The sequence below is a fragment of the Paramormyrops kingsleyae genome, chromosome 6 (assembly GCF_048594095.1).
Source record: "Paramormyrops kingsleyae isolate MSU_618 chromosome 6, PKINGS_0.4, whole genome shotgun sequence".
In the NCBI taxonomy this organism is placed as follows: domain Eukaryota; kingdom Metazoa; phylum Chordata; class Actinopteri; order Osteoglossiformes; family Mormyridae; genus Paramormyrops; species Paramormyrops kingsleyae.
Genome location: NC_132802.1, coordinates 5,178,975 through 5,193,264, shown reverse-complemented (window position 1 = coordinate 5,193,264; position 14,290 = coordinate 5,178,975). Strand labels below are relative to the sequence as shown.

The 14,290-nt window shown below is 44.6% G+C and overlaps 1 protein-coding gene across 7 annotated transcripts in view; it reads left to right on the top strand.

The window, feature by feature from the left end:
- kcnab2b (potassium voltage-gated channel subfamily A regulatory beta subunit 2b) overlaps window positions 1–14,290 on the top strand; it is an 86,972-nt gene that overhangs the window by 56,706 nt on the left and 15,976 nt on the right. For all 7 annotated transcript variants that reach the window (XM_023841530.2, XM_023841529.2, XM_023841527.2 and 4 more), the window contains 3 exons: window positions 11,666–11,709; window positions 12,256–12,293; window positions 12,745–12,824. In XM_023841530.2, the coding sequence (XP_023697298.1) occupies window positions 11,666–11,709; window positions 12,256–12,293; window positions 12,745–12,824 (162 nt within the window). The remainder of the gene's footprint in view (window positions 1–11,665; window positions 11,710–12,255; window positions 12,294–12,744; window positions 12,825–14,290) is intronic.

Sequence of the window (14,290 nt, the reverse complement as noted above, 5' to 3'; positions counted from 1 at the left end):
GACTCAGGCCAGGTGTCTGTTGTCACGGTCCGGCCAGCCTGTTGTTGTAGCAACCACTGCTGCATGGTGGTCTGTCGCTATCGTCATGGGGCCGTCTGTCATCAGGGAACTGTGGTGGTCCAGGTCAAACTCACTAGGCTGTCTTGGGTGTCACTTCAGTAACAGGGTCGGGGGGGTGGCAGGTATCTCCATGAGTAGCCAATTGGTTTTATGTTCAGCAATTCAACACATCTCAGAATGGTCTGGCTAGAATGGCATGCATGTTATAAGTCATCATTAGCAAACTGGTAACCTTTTTAGCAAATTGCCCCTATTGTTGTGGAGTGTGTGGGCTCTCCCGCTGTCTCCTGCGTCTTCCGCATTTAACGGCGTGCTGTTTTCAGCGTCTGCTGTCTTCTAGCGCCCGCTTTGCCGCGGGGGTTAGCGTGGTCACCTCGCAGTGTCTTGGCCCAGCGTGAAACCGAACACCTGCTTAACGGCGTGAGACGGACATCCCGTGTCCGCCATCCATTACCCGCGAGCTGTTAAGGGATCTTCCTCTAATGAGCTCTGTGCCATGTCAACAGTTCACCGATCTCCCCCTCGGTGGCTATCGATGTGTTACGCTGGAGGATGGGTTGCCAGATTTGTGGGGGATGTGAGGGGGATTTATGAGAGGTGACAGAAAACACAGTCAATAAATGTTGTAGAGTGTAAAAAGGTTAATGACATTGGGTGACACGCGCTTTGCTCTGTGTTTGTAGCTTACAGGATTCCTGTTGCATTGTGAGCTGTTTGCACCGATACATACTTCCCTTCAAATACTGCCCATTCCGTATCACAGAAATTATTATGCAATATTGGAACACTACGCTCTATTTTTGCTGCTGCAACATCTCTTATGACTCTTCAGAGCTCACTTATATAACTGCAACGAGAGAGATAATTTTTTTTATTATAGTAAGACAAAAGTTGATACATTTCACCTACTGGACATGACATGGCAGCATGTTCAGTGTGTTCCAGTTTAAGTAATGCAATGGATTTAAATTTAAAACTGGTGCTAATATTCCTGAAGTTTCCATTTAGCTGTGCATCTGTTTGACGTCTGCTATTACCCGGTAAAGCATTTACAGAATCTGTTTTTTCCCCTTTCCTATTTGTGATTAGTCAGTTTCCTGGCTTACTTTGACTCATTGCGTAATTTTTTCTTTGGTCTCTGGTGGCGCATAATGTCAGTGACGATGACGATGATGGCAGCGGATTTGATGGGAAGCTGTACTGGTGGCCCAGAGTCTCTGTATTCCAGGTGTGTTATCACAGAATACCCCCACTAAACGACGTGGGGAGATAGGACTTAATACGAGCGTGTCATACGAGAGGTTAATTAGCCACAGTGCGCCGCACGTGTCGTCTGGAAGCTCAGGCAGATGTAGTGAAGCAGGTATTCCTCAGGTGCTCGTTTCCATCAAGGCTGCGTTGACGCAAAGCCATCTCATTATCTGGGTGACTGCTGGGGACGTTCCGCTCGACTCTTCTGTTTCCGTCTCGTCCTGCCTACTTCTTCTCCTGGATGCAATCTGGGGGCTTCATGCTGTGCCAGCCGGTCAGGACCGATAGCTTCTATTTGGCCCCCCAGACCACCCACTTACCTCAGGGTCCTGGAAGTACTTCCAAGAATCCCCCATTCCTACTGGTTTTCCACGCAGTATCCGCTCTACTCATTAAAGATGTATGCGCACGTCCAAGAACATCGAGAGCTTCTAAATAACATGTATCAATGTATGCCATGTGGGGGCCTCTTTCACTTTGGATGTGCTAGACTGGCGGGGGCTATTTTTGGTCTGGCTTTCTGTGCAAGCACATGTCCGGCATGTCTGCATGGTCACGGCGAATTCCAGCTGCCGGCTGTATTTATGGCTTGGTGTTGCTTGCTTTGTAATTAAATGAGAAATTTGAAGAAATGTTTTCTTTCCGTGTCTCTTGTATCAGATTCTGTTTTCTCTCTGCATTCCATTTTTCTTTGCAAGTGGAAACGTTTTGGTGTATAGCTTTACTTTTTTGCCCCTTACGTGACTGTTTTAATTCTGTATTCCGTTAGTCTAAGTTAATCGTCTTTCCTTCTGTGTGGGAAAGTGCAATAGGTGGAGCTTCTGATAATGGAATGAATAACAGCAAATCAGGGTGAGACTGTTTTTTTAAAGACAGCCTTCATATGCTGGCAGCAGGCCGGATTGGGGCTCCAACTGGGGGCTGTGGTGGCCATCGAACCCAGTCCCACTGGAAGCTTTACTGCTCTATAAGAATAACCTCAGGACCTGGGCAGCTGAGCTCCAGTCCCTTTTCAACCTCACTCTTAGCCAGCAACCTACTGCCATTAGCTGGGTTTCAGTGTGTGTGTGTGCCTGAGATCCCTCTTTTTGGTACGTTTGTGTATGTGAATGCCTACAAGGAACAGTCTGATACAGTCAGATTGTACTGTATGCAAACATTGTACGCCTTAGCTGCATAGAAGGACATTGGGTCAGTATGAATTCTTGTTCAAACTCTGTTTAAAATGCTCGTCTTCCGGTCCCTGGTACCAGAGGCTCGTCCTGTCAGAGTGCCATGAGATGGACGGCATTCCTGTCGGCAAGAGAGGGTATGAAAGGTATTCAGGCCCAGCAACTAAGGGTGACTGAAGGTCGGATGCTTTACTGTAATGACACTTCAGTGTTAGGATTAACGTCACATGTAAAATAAGCTCATAATTGCCAGTTTTTTAGTCAGGTGGTTTCAGAAAGTCGCTCCAGTGGACTCCCGACGCTTTGGTGTTAGGGACAAAAAAGATGGCTCCAGAAAAGTGGCGTAGGTTGCTTTTAAATATTTCGTTACACTCTGAGTGTTCTAACCCGTCTTACCTGTAAGACAGAACATACCAGATGCATCTCTCTGCTCTTTTTTCTCCCGTTTGTGATACATTCCCGGTTAACAGCTGAAACATTTGATGTCTAACACCCTTATAGATGAGTAGAGAGCCTCAGTGGATGCCCCCCCCCCAGTATAATCTTGCAGATGCATGTCTATTGCGTAAATAAGGCTCACATTAGGTGATGCAGATAATGCGATTCCCGATTTGCTGCAGGAGTGGTCCTGTTGTTTGGCCCGAGTGGTTCAGAAAGGTTGAGCGCTGCTTGCGCCGGGGGCCTTAGGAGCTACTTGTGTGTCAGCGTCAGTGTTTACAGCTCGGTTTTTCTCCTGCCGTGCCTCTTGGCAGCCGTTTGAGCCCCCTGGCTCAGCTGTAATTAGGTTACATTCTCCTGAATCTATTTCCCCTCAGCGCTGAAAGGTCTCGTCTTGTATGGTCAACATGCAGGGCATTAGTTTGTTAGAAACTCAAACATGCATTTCTAGATGCTTGTCTGGTGCTTTTATGCAAAGTATCTTATAATTTTACATACTAATATGAACAGGTCAAACAGCTCATGGGCTCCTGAAGCAGTGACTCTCCATTTTCTGTTCACTCTTTTTTTTAAATCACATATGCCACCTTCTGGGCATTTTGTCCAGGGTGGCACATGCCAGGCATTGTAGCCTTCCAGCTGTGGACCGTGGGTTTGATTCAGGCTCTGTGTGTGTGTGGAGTATCCTCTAGCAGTCCAGAAACATGAACATGGAACACCCTCCCCGACTACCTGAGAGCCCCAGTCGACTGATGCTTTTAAACGAAACCTAAAAAGCCTTTTTGTTGAAGTATTTTATAGATTCTCCTGTTTTATTACTTTATTTTTACTCTGCAGCACTTTGAGATTACTACAGTAATATAAAGTGCAATACAAATAAAATGTATTATTATTATTATTATTATTATTAGAAACATGAAGTTTGGTTAATTTGTGTCTCCAGATTTCCCACCATGTGACTGTGTGCTTGGTGTTGGACTGGCATTCCCTCCAGGTTGCCCCCTGCCCTGTGCCCTGTGCCCTGTGCCCTGTGACCTGTGCCTTGTGCCCTGTGCCCTTTCCTCTGCCCTCTGTTTCCTGGGATTGGCTCATTGTGACCCTGTTCTGCATAGGTTGTATTGAATAAAGATGAATATACATCCATCTCCCAATCGCTAATTCTGGTCAGGGTCACAGGAGGGTCGGGCCCCTATCCCAGGCAGTACAGGGCACAAGGCAGGGGACACTCAGGGCAGGATGCATGGGCATCATAGGGCACGAGGCAGGGGACACTCAGGGCAAGATGCATGGGCATCATAGGGCACGAGGCAGGGGACACTCAGGGTGCTTTTCCACTGCACCAGGTACCAAACTTTTGGTACTTCGAGAAAATACCAAAAGTACAATACTTCAAGGTGTTTGTTTTCCAATGGCATATAACCTATATGGACATCGTATGTTATGCACATGCAATTATTATATCACTAGTCAAGTAGATTAAGATCAGGCTTTTCCTTACTTTCAATTCTGTATGGACATTATAGCACAGGGAGTTTTAGTTTCTCTAAAACATTTTTACTCTGTCATAGAAAAACAACCTTAGATAGCTTTGCAATTTTAATTATTATTGTTTTTATAGATTATCTAATATATGTTTATAAATCAGGTTAAACTTTACCTCTGCTGCTTTTGCATGAGCGGAGACAATCATTTTCCGAGACAATCATAATCATTTTCATCCTTTCTGCTTTATAGTACACCTAGATGGATTTGTGAGAAATGTATGAAACTCCCTTTTGCTTTATAAATACCCCACTATTTATTACATCGGCAGGACAGTGTTACGATTGGCGTGCGAGGCAAGTGGGGAATCGGATGAGAGAGCCGTGAATACTATAACACGGGGTTTAATCAGGGCAGACAGCAACCAACATGAAACATCAATGACAGATCTGGGGAATACTGGGGAATAAATACACGGAACAAGTTGAACATAACAGGCAACAGGTGAATACAATCGGCAATTAACACGAGGTAATGAGGGGGGCGTGGCACACATGAGGATCGGACGAGCCGGGCGTGACAGACAGCACACTATATGCGGATATTAGATCACATTTTTTTGTACCTTGTTTATTGTTGCTTTCCGAGTTTGTAAATCTATTACAAAGTGGCGTTTGTATTGTGTTTCAGAGGCAGGCTATTTGCGTAACCAATCGACAAAGAAAGTATTTCAAGTCCCACACCAAAGTACCAAAAGTACCGTATCGAAAGTATGGTACTTGGTGTGATGGGAAAGCACACTCAGGGTAGGATGCAAGGCCATCGTAGGACATTCACAGGGATAGTTTTGTGAACACAGAGACATCAAGAATGTACTGTATCTGTGCTGTAGAGGAAAGTTCCATCTACTCACATTAATTATGTATTTAGAACAGTTTGTAGTAATGAAATTTTCCAAAACCTTTTGAATTACCCATGGAGAAGGGATTTGATGCTGTATTGCAGTAAATGCTAAAATGTGTTATGTAACTATTGCCCATGGAGCCCTGGGTTGGGCTTTAAAGGGGAGGGGGCTCTGTTTTTAAAGGGGACTCTTCTTTGGCCAAATCCTCCGTCAAAATCACAACATGACTGGCCAACTCAGCCAATCAGGAGTGTTGCCAGAACTTCTATGCATCTGGAGGGGTGGTGGGCTTCTGATGGTGTCCCTTCATTTTTATGGGGGTATGAAGGGGGATGCTCCCCTCCCCAACATTACACTCTGTGGGGGGAGTGTCAGTGTGAAGAGGGGCTGTGGATATGTAGTTAAGGACACACTGAGGACCGTCCACGCTGCTGCGGCCAGGCCTGCTCCACTCACCTGACTGATCCCTGGGTGGCTGAGAGAATGTCAGAATTACGTAACCGAGCAGAACAGCTTCCGATACACCTCAGGCGCTCAGCCAGACACCGCGGCTGCACGTAGAGATCCATCCTCCTGCTTGATTAGGAAGGTCTGCTGCAGTGAAGGACGTTAACCTGAGGACATTATCCTGTGGTGATGTCACATAAGATCTGCAAGACCCAATGAAAAGCATGAGTACGTCAGACAGTCAGGTTGTCGGCTTCCTACACAACGTTACAGCAAAGCTGACCACCAGTGCCAATTTCCTCACTGACATTATGACTGAATTTTCTCTTGCACCAGTATTTGTGCTTGATCCGGACATTGACCTCCATCTTATTTCATTCCGTGACGTCAAGGATGTCTTCGTTTTCTGCTGCGTTTCCCCTAGTGCTGACACAAAAATGGCTATCTTTTGTTTTCTCCCCTGGCTGCTAAGTTAATTTTATTAAAATTGTTTCTGCAAACCAAAAAAAACGTCCCGGTTACTTTTTCCCATCCCCATGTCTGATCCTGTTTGCCCTGCTACCCGAGGCAAGTCTATGCTTTATTTAAAGCACTACTTTTTGTGAATTTGTTTGTTAAACTATGCATGGAACCTGACAGCAAGATGCATGATTGTTCATGAGTGTGGATTAGTGCATGTGAAAGTGCAAAGGGATGCTGGTACACACCGGTCACACATTTTTACAGGTATTATTTCCATAGCTGTAGCTACGGCAGGTATAGCAGGTATTATTTCCTTAGCTGTAGCTATGGCAGGTATAGCAGGTATAGCATAGGCAGGTAAGTCAGGATCAGCTGAGTCATGTAGTTTGTACTATTTTTCTACAAGTGACAAAAGCCATGCACATGGAAAGCACGTCTAATCAATTATGATTAGGTGGTTTCTTAATGGTTAATGTGTGATTACTATTCATTCTGTCTATTAGCTGACTTTGCGCAATGATAAACTATTGTTCATTGAGTTCATTATAAGGAGGTCGTAGGTTATTGTCTGTAAATTAAACTGTAGGTTTGGGAGCAGATCACTGAAGTGTGTCAGAGCGTCATCTCAGCCTTCATTTCTGCTTCATTTTACACCTCATCGTAATTTATGGTCTTAGACTCTTCATGTCCGGCTAAGATTTAGAATATGGGGAGTCACAAAGACTGAGGAAGAGGTCTGAGAATGCTCTGTGTGCTCGGTAACAGGGTCACTTGCGTCTGTAAACATCTCATAAGTGCAGGTCCAGAGCCAAGTACACGCCTAGTGCCCACATGAGTAAAGGCTTTACATTCAGTTGAGCACAGGAGGGTTTGAGGTCTCCACCCATTCATTATAATGATTTTGGTGGGGTGGGGAGGGAGTATTGATTGGTCTACAACCCCCCCCCCCACCACCACCACCATAATTTATGTCCATGCACATTGTTTTTCTCTTTCCTGTGTGGTTACAGTGCTGTACATGTTACCATATGTGTTTACCGTTTATGCTGTTTGTGAGCATAATATCGCACAATGGACATAAATGCTGCATACTGTATGTGTGAAGCACTAGAGTTTTCTGCTGGGATTCTGGGCCTCTTCTCCTTAGGCTTTCTTTTTCTTTGTTACTTTGTTTTTTTAATCCTCTCAGCAAACTATCTTTGAATATCAGTTACTTGTGTGTGGATTGCCCCACAACGTTTTATCCTTTTGTAGCTTTTATATGACAGATGGCGAGGCTGATGGTAGATTGTCTTTTCTCGTTATTTTCCCAGAGGCTGGGCTGTACTTCTGATTATAGAAAATGCTTTTCGATTCTTTTTTACCAGCAAGCAACAAAAAAAACCATGAAGTGCGAACTGTGATTTTGGCTCGAAATGGCAAACTGGAATAGGAAGAGCAGCCTGATGAAATACTGTAAAAGTTACCTTCCCCTCTAAAAGGGCACCCATGTGGAATTTTGGAAGAGGTTTCACAAAGTCTGTATGCCTTTGTGCAGTTTGGAGTAGCAGATGCCAGTCCTGTTTGGTGAGTGACGCAATGCCATAGAATTTCTCACATAACTGCACAAAATTGTTGATAGTTTCAACCTACATCAGCTTGATATTTTATTATGCCTCATATTGCATTAAACAAGCTGCTGTTTAGAAACTTTGGATATTGGTAACAAGAATTATTTCTGCTGATTTGATGGAGGGTATACATTTTAAGGATGGAGTTTGGTTCCACTGTTTGTTACCAGACAGCACCAGAGGCTCCTGGTTTATCCCAACACAGAACTTGGTCTGTGTTCATATTGGTCTTGGATTAAAAGTGTTTAAATGTTCAGATACAAGCAAGCATAGTGGTCTGTATTAAGCAGTTTTTCATGGAATCATGTGTGCGTGTAGTAGGTGTGGCATGTAATGCATGCTGAGTGGTGCATCGCATGTCCAACGCGTCACTGTATGCGTAGATGTGTGCTGGGCGTTTGCGTTCCATTTCTGTCCGCGCGTGGGGGGCGGTTCTCTAAAGACACGCGCACCGTGAATCATCAAACACGGGGCTCCTACATGCCTTAATCGTGGATTTGGAATATTCCTCGTCTGTATTTAACCTGTGTCGGTCTTAGCTCGTTAATGATCAGATTTTGTTATGTAAACATAACGGTTAGATGATGCTTGGGTAACATGAATAATATATCATTTTCCTTACAGGTTGAACAGTGTCTGTTGTTCTGTGTTATTAGAAAATCTTTTATTATTGTGGACAATGGTTTTTATGGCTTTTTACATGTATTATGCCTTGGAATGCAGCAGGCAGCACAGAGATACAGGCATGGGTGATGTTATCTGCGCTATTCAACCAGTTTCGCATAATCCATTTTAGAAGTGTCTAATGTCAGTAGCAATGCACTCTGGGAGCCCCATGTCAGTGAGTATGTTTACGAAGCAAAATTCTCAGTGTTAATTTAATGCTGAGAACTTTATTATGAATGTATTAGTATTGGTAGTCATGCTGTATAAGCACACATGGGTATTACATACCTGATGAACGAGGGCTGCACATGTCCTTAGTTTCAGAAACCGCACCTGGCAAGCAAATCGTCCCTTTGCCTTTGACTTTCTCACAGGGCACTGTGCAACATAAAGGCTCCTGCTGCTTAGCCCACATCTCACAATCCATCTTAATTACAGAGGCCAGTGCTAATTGCTGGTTTTCATCATAATTAATGAAGGGAAAGTCATGAGAAGTTGTGGCTTTTCTCATTCTTTTCATTGTTTGAGTGAGATTGCATGTGACAATTTAACACAAACCAACCCAATTCTGGATATATAGACTGTGTCATTCCCTTTCACATGCAGTCAGACCCCCTCAGATACCGAGAGCCATAATGGGGGGGGTCCCATAGTCTCAGGTAATGACTTCTGCTCTGGTCAGCAGCTGCCCGGCGGCAATAACAATCAGCACGCCTGCGAGTCGGTGTGGCTGTCTATCATCCCACCCGGCCGCTGCCGTTAAAAATTAATCACTGTGTTCTCTGGTCCGTTCGAATTTGCTGGCACAGCACCCCAGCGAGATTGGTCACACTTCCTGGTCACAGCGCCTTCCGAACGCGCCCTGGCGGAGTCCTGGCGTTGCGCAGTCGGGGCTGTCACTCCCAGGGCACTCTGGGAGCCGCAGAAGGATGGTGTGTATGCGCTGTGCGGTGAATGATCATTTTTGGGATCATTGCTTTCAGAATAGCTAAGCTTTTACTAACACTGAGTTTCTGTTTTGGCAGAATTTCCTGAGAAACCTTGACTTAAATAGAGCAAACCTTAGTCGACTGATAGATAAATATACGTGGGATTAACTGTCCCCCCCAGTTAACATTCCCCACCGTTCCCAGGCTCCACCCAGTGCAGCTTGCCCCTCTTGTGCCCTCGAGCCTCATCAGCTTGAGCATGAAATCCCACTGCCACTGCTGCTCTCTTATTAAGTGCTCGCATACCTCTGCCGCCAGCCACACGCCGAGATCAAGCTTTTGCCGGGGTGTGGGTGTGGGGGGCATGCAGGATATTTACAGTCTGCTCTGCATTGCCACCGTCTGTCCTCGCGAACATGACCCAGAACCCCACGGGGATCTTCCGGGGATCTTCCGCAGGCTCTCCTCCGGACTGGAGCCGGACTCCGGACCCCGTGCTCCTTCCTGCCAAGCCTCTGGTTTCCTGCGGCTTCTCAGGCTGTGATGTTACCTTCTCGCAGTCTTGTGAGTGGACTTTGGTGCCATGCTGCTCCTTATTCTTGTCATTCTCAAACAAGGGCAGCAGTATTGCTTATATAGTAAAATAACCAATATCAGTCCTGCTTCGTTTATATAAGGAATGAACTGTCAAACACCAGTTCTCCTCAATTTACATTATTTATTGACTCATATTGCTGCACTCTGTCTTACTGCCAGGAAGTCAGCTTCTCACAGCATAAAACACTGTTGATTTTTCTGCTAGACTTGAATCACTTTTCCTTTTTTAGAGAGATTATTGTATAGTCCCCCAGTTCACAGATTATCAGCAAGCATTCCTACCCAGCCAAACCTTCTTTTCCCAGACTGTCACCATCTCCTAAAACTTATCTCTGGAGATTTAGCGGATTTGCCGTTTGGAAGTCGATGAGCTCGTGTGCTTCCTTTGGGATCCCTGCAAAGTTTATTGCAAAGTTTGGTGCATGTTAGACCCGCTGGCGAACTTTCGTCCCCAAAGGAGCAGAAGACGAGTGAAGGAGAGGCCTCAACAGAGCAGAAACTCAAAAACCTCTGATACACGTGCCTTGATGTGTAACATCAGCTCACCTTCTTATCAGCTTGTGATATATACATGTATCTCAAGGTGCTTATCACTCGCCATTTCAGTCTGTGCTTCCTTGAGCTTGGAGAGTTCTGAATGTCATGACAGTACTGATTTATCTGCTTTATTTCCGTCTAAACGTGGCTGTAGGTTCACCTTCTGCATCAGTCGTTCAATGCCTGGAAGGTATAATCAATAATCCTCCTTCCACACGGCCGCAGCTTGGCTTTACCTGCATAAACCACTTCCCAGATAACTGAGTGTTCAGAGGCAGTTTACCTCTCCTCCGCCATATAAACAGTATTAATAGGAATTACTTACTGTTTATATATTTGTCTTTTTTTTTTGCCATGGTTGCATAACATAACTTTTAGAACATCAGGGACAGTTATAAATAAACTTCAAATCTCAGATATTCCTTAGGAAGAAGAGGCTATAAAAATAGATGCATGTTTTGCATTTCTGGTAGCTGGCATCTGCGCACACATTGCAGCGATGAGCAACGCGTCTGTCTGACTTCTGCTCCTTCGATGTATGGCTTTGAATCCGAGCCCTGGGTCTTTGTGAGAGATCTGTGGGTAGTGGACGTGGTGGGTGTTGTGACTAGGTGCTGTGGGCCAGACTGGAGCATGGGGGCAGAGCTGTGTCAGTACTGATAGGCCTTCCCCCGGCCGCTTCCCCACCACAAGGACACCGATGGGGGTTTGGCAGCCCTGCTGCCCGTCTTTACGCCACCTACCAGCTGGACACCAGCTCAGACCATGGGCACGGATGTCTGGTCAGTGGGGGGTATCTTGACATTAGTATGAAGGTCCATTTTGTCAAATACTGCTTCCGGCTTCCATGGGCAAGTCCAGACCTTCTCTCTGAGGGGGACTGGCTAAAGTCTCAGAGCAGGAGGCTCATCCAAGGTCTTTGTTACCTTGGTGGCACTGGATTTCAGGGTGGAGAATGTCTAGAGAGCTTCAATGAGATAGTATTAGATAATCACCCTCAACTCTTTCACTGACCACTCCCAAAATAACGCGTTATGATGGAACTAAACTGCCTTAATGGCTTTGCTAGTGTTGTGTCTGACGTGATGATAATGTCCTTTAATTTTGCAGAAACCTTGGAAAATCTGGACTGAGAGTCTCCTGCCTTGGGCTAGGTGAGTGTGTATGTGTGAACAGGATTGGTCTGCAAGAGGGGAGCTCTAAGTGTACGGCGTGAAAAGGAAGCCCAGCAAAGGGAATCTTCTAGGTTCTTCTTAGTTTATCAGACTGGGCTGCAAATGCCGTCACAGGTAGGCGATGGACATGTTAAGAACCGAGTCATTTTCCCACAGAAATAGCATCATTATCTGGAACACCCAGTATTTTCTATAGTTTTGTACAAATAGAATGAGACTGAAAGAAGTCAATTGGAACTGGAGACAGTGGATAACAACAATGCAATTTTCTGCATTTTGTCAAAAGTAGGGAAAGGGAAAATTGTGATGAGACCCATGTGAAATCTCAAGATAAGATTTATGGCTTGACACATCCTTTTTGTTATTTTTTACCTTTGTTTTGTAATTGACTCATATTTTTTAATCTCTAAGAAGTACATAAAGCAAATTATGCTTTCTGCTGGGCGGGCAGTTTGATCCGTGGATCCTTCGAGTCAAAAACATCACTGTCTGACTTAATGCTTTCTCCGTGTGGCCTCTCTACAGGAACATGGGTCACCTTTGGAGGCCAGGTCACGGATGAGGTGAGAAAGGACTCCTTTTTCTGTATGTTGTACTTTGGCTGCTGTCATGCCGTATTAGTAAAACGTGGGATCAGGTAATGCTGCTTGGTATTTAAATAAAGTCTGTGCTCTTTGCAAAGAGCTGGCAGGCAGCGTTTCACTGAACCAAAATAAATTAAAACCTTTAAATCCTTTGAATAATAAATAAAATATTAACACGGTCAAACTTGCTGAAAAAACCATCCAAGTACAAAACATGCTGAGCAGTGAAAAGCAAAAGTTCATATTAATTAAGTTCATGGTAAATATGAGGAGAAATATCCCTCAGGGGTCAAAGATCACTCAAGGCCGCCTTTTTGTGGGTTTGTAAGCTCTCTGGTAATAAATACGGGCATCATCTCGGAGGATTATCAGCCCCCCCAGGAGTTCCCCAAGTGACCGCTGTTTGTCTCCCTTATCCTGCCTCCTTAAGATGGCGGAGCAGCTGATGACCTTGGCGTACGAGAACGGGATCAACCTGTTTGACACGGCGGAGGTTTACGCCGCAGGAAAGTGAGTGGCCGTTAACCTCCGTCCCTTTTCACCATGAGTGCGGCAACCGCTGCCGGGCTCAGCTGCGCGTCAGGACTAATGAAGACGAACATCATCACTTCTGTTAGGTTGCAGGTGCTGAAGGCCCTTGGGTCTAAAGTTACTTTTAATGGGGTTGAGCCACTGAACAGCCTTGTAATGGAGATGAATCGTGGCCCTCGGTTTAATCTCTCCTGATGGTGACCCCTGTCCGATCACTTTATCTCAGAGGTCATGAAATCGTGAAAAAATATCTCAGCCAAATTAAATCCTTCATTCTTCAGTTGATAAATTGCATATGATTTCAATGGATTAAAACATTCATTTTAAGGAAAAACTCCAATGCGTGAATTAATTTTCAGCCTAACTAAATCTGAAAACAATAGAGACATTTATATCTGTGTTTGTGTATGGAATTGCATCACTCAATTGTAATGTTCTATCACCATGGTAGTATGCTTACGGAAACAAGTCAGTCATCCTCATCCAAGACAATGTCCGCAGTATTCACAGTATTCACCATATTCACCATATTCACAGTATTCACAGTATTCACCGTATTCACAGTATTCACCATATTCACAGTATTCACCATATTCACAGTATTCACCGTATTCACCATATTCACAGTATTCACCATATTCACAGTATTCACAGTATTCACAGTATTCACAGCCATCTTTGGCATGACAGCTTTGTTGTTACTGTCAAAGTGGATAGACCTCACAGAGAGCTGTGCTATGAACAGCGTTGTGTGATAATATCTGGAAGTGGGAGATTCCAGTCTCTGCTCAGCATTTACATTCGACATACTGAACAGATCATCCTGTTTTTGTGCGAAGTGCTTGAGTTCCCATGTGGAATTAACTATTTTTATGTCTGCATTGAGTATGAAATGTTTACTCTCATGTATACTCTCATGTATACCCACATGTTTACTCTCATGTATTCTCTCATGTATACTCACATGTTTAATCTCATGTATACTCACATGTATACTCTCATGTATACTCACATGTTTACTCTCATGTATACTCTCATGTATACTCACATGTATACTCTCATGTATACTCGCATGTATACTCGCATGTATACCATAATCTTGCTCTGACTGTTAGTCACAATGACCTATTTCAAACATCCCCAGGGGGGATCAAGTGGTACAGTTCTTTCGGAAGCCACAGTAGCACCGCGGTTTTTCGCAACATGACACTTTCGCAAGTTGCAGAGACCCACAGGTCACCCCACCACTGAGCTGTGAGCATGGAGAGAGCTGTGTGTTTCATAAAGAAGGCGGGGCTTCTGCAGCAGGGTCGTTTGTCTGTTATTAGAGTACTACACTCCCTTGCTTGCTCACTATTCATGACTTATTTACTTTTTCCTGGGCTATGACCTCCAGCAAGTTACTTCAATGCTACTGTACAGCAGAAATACAAATTAAAACTTAT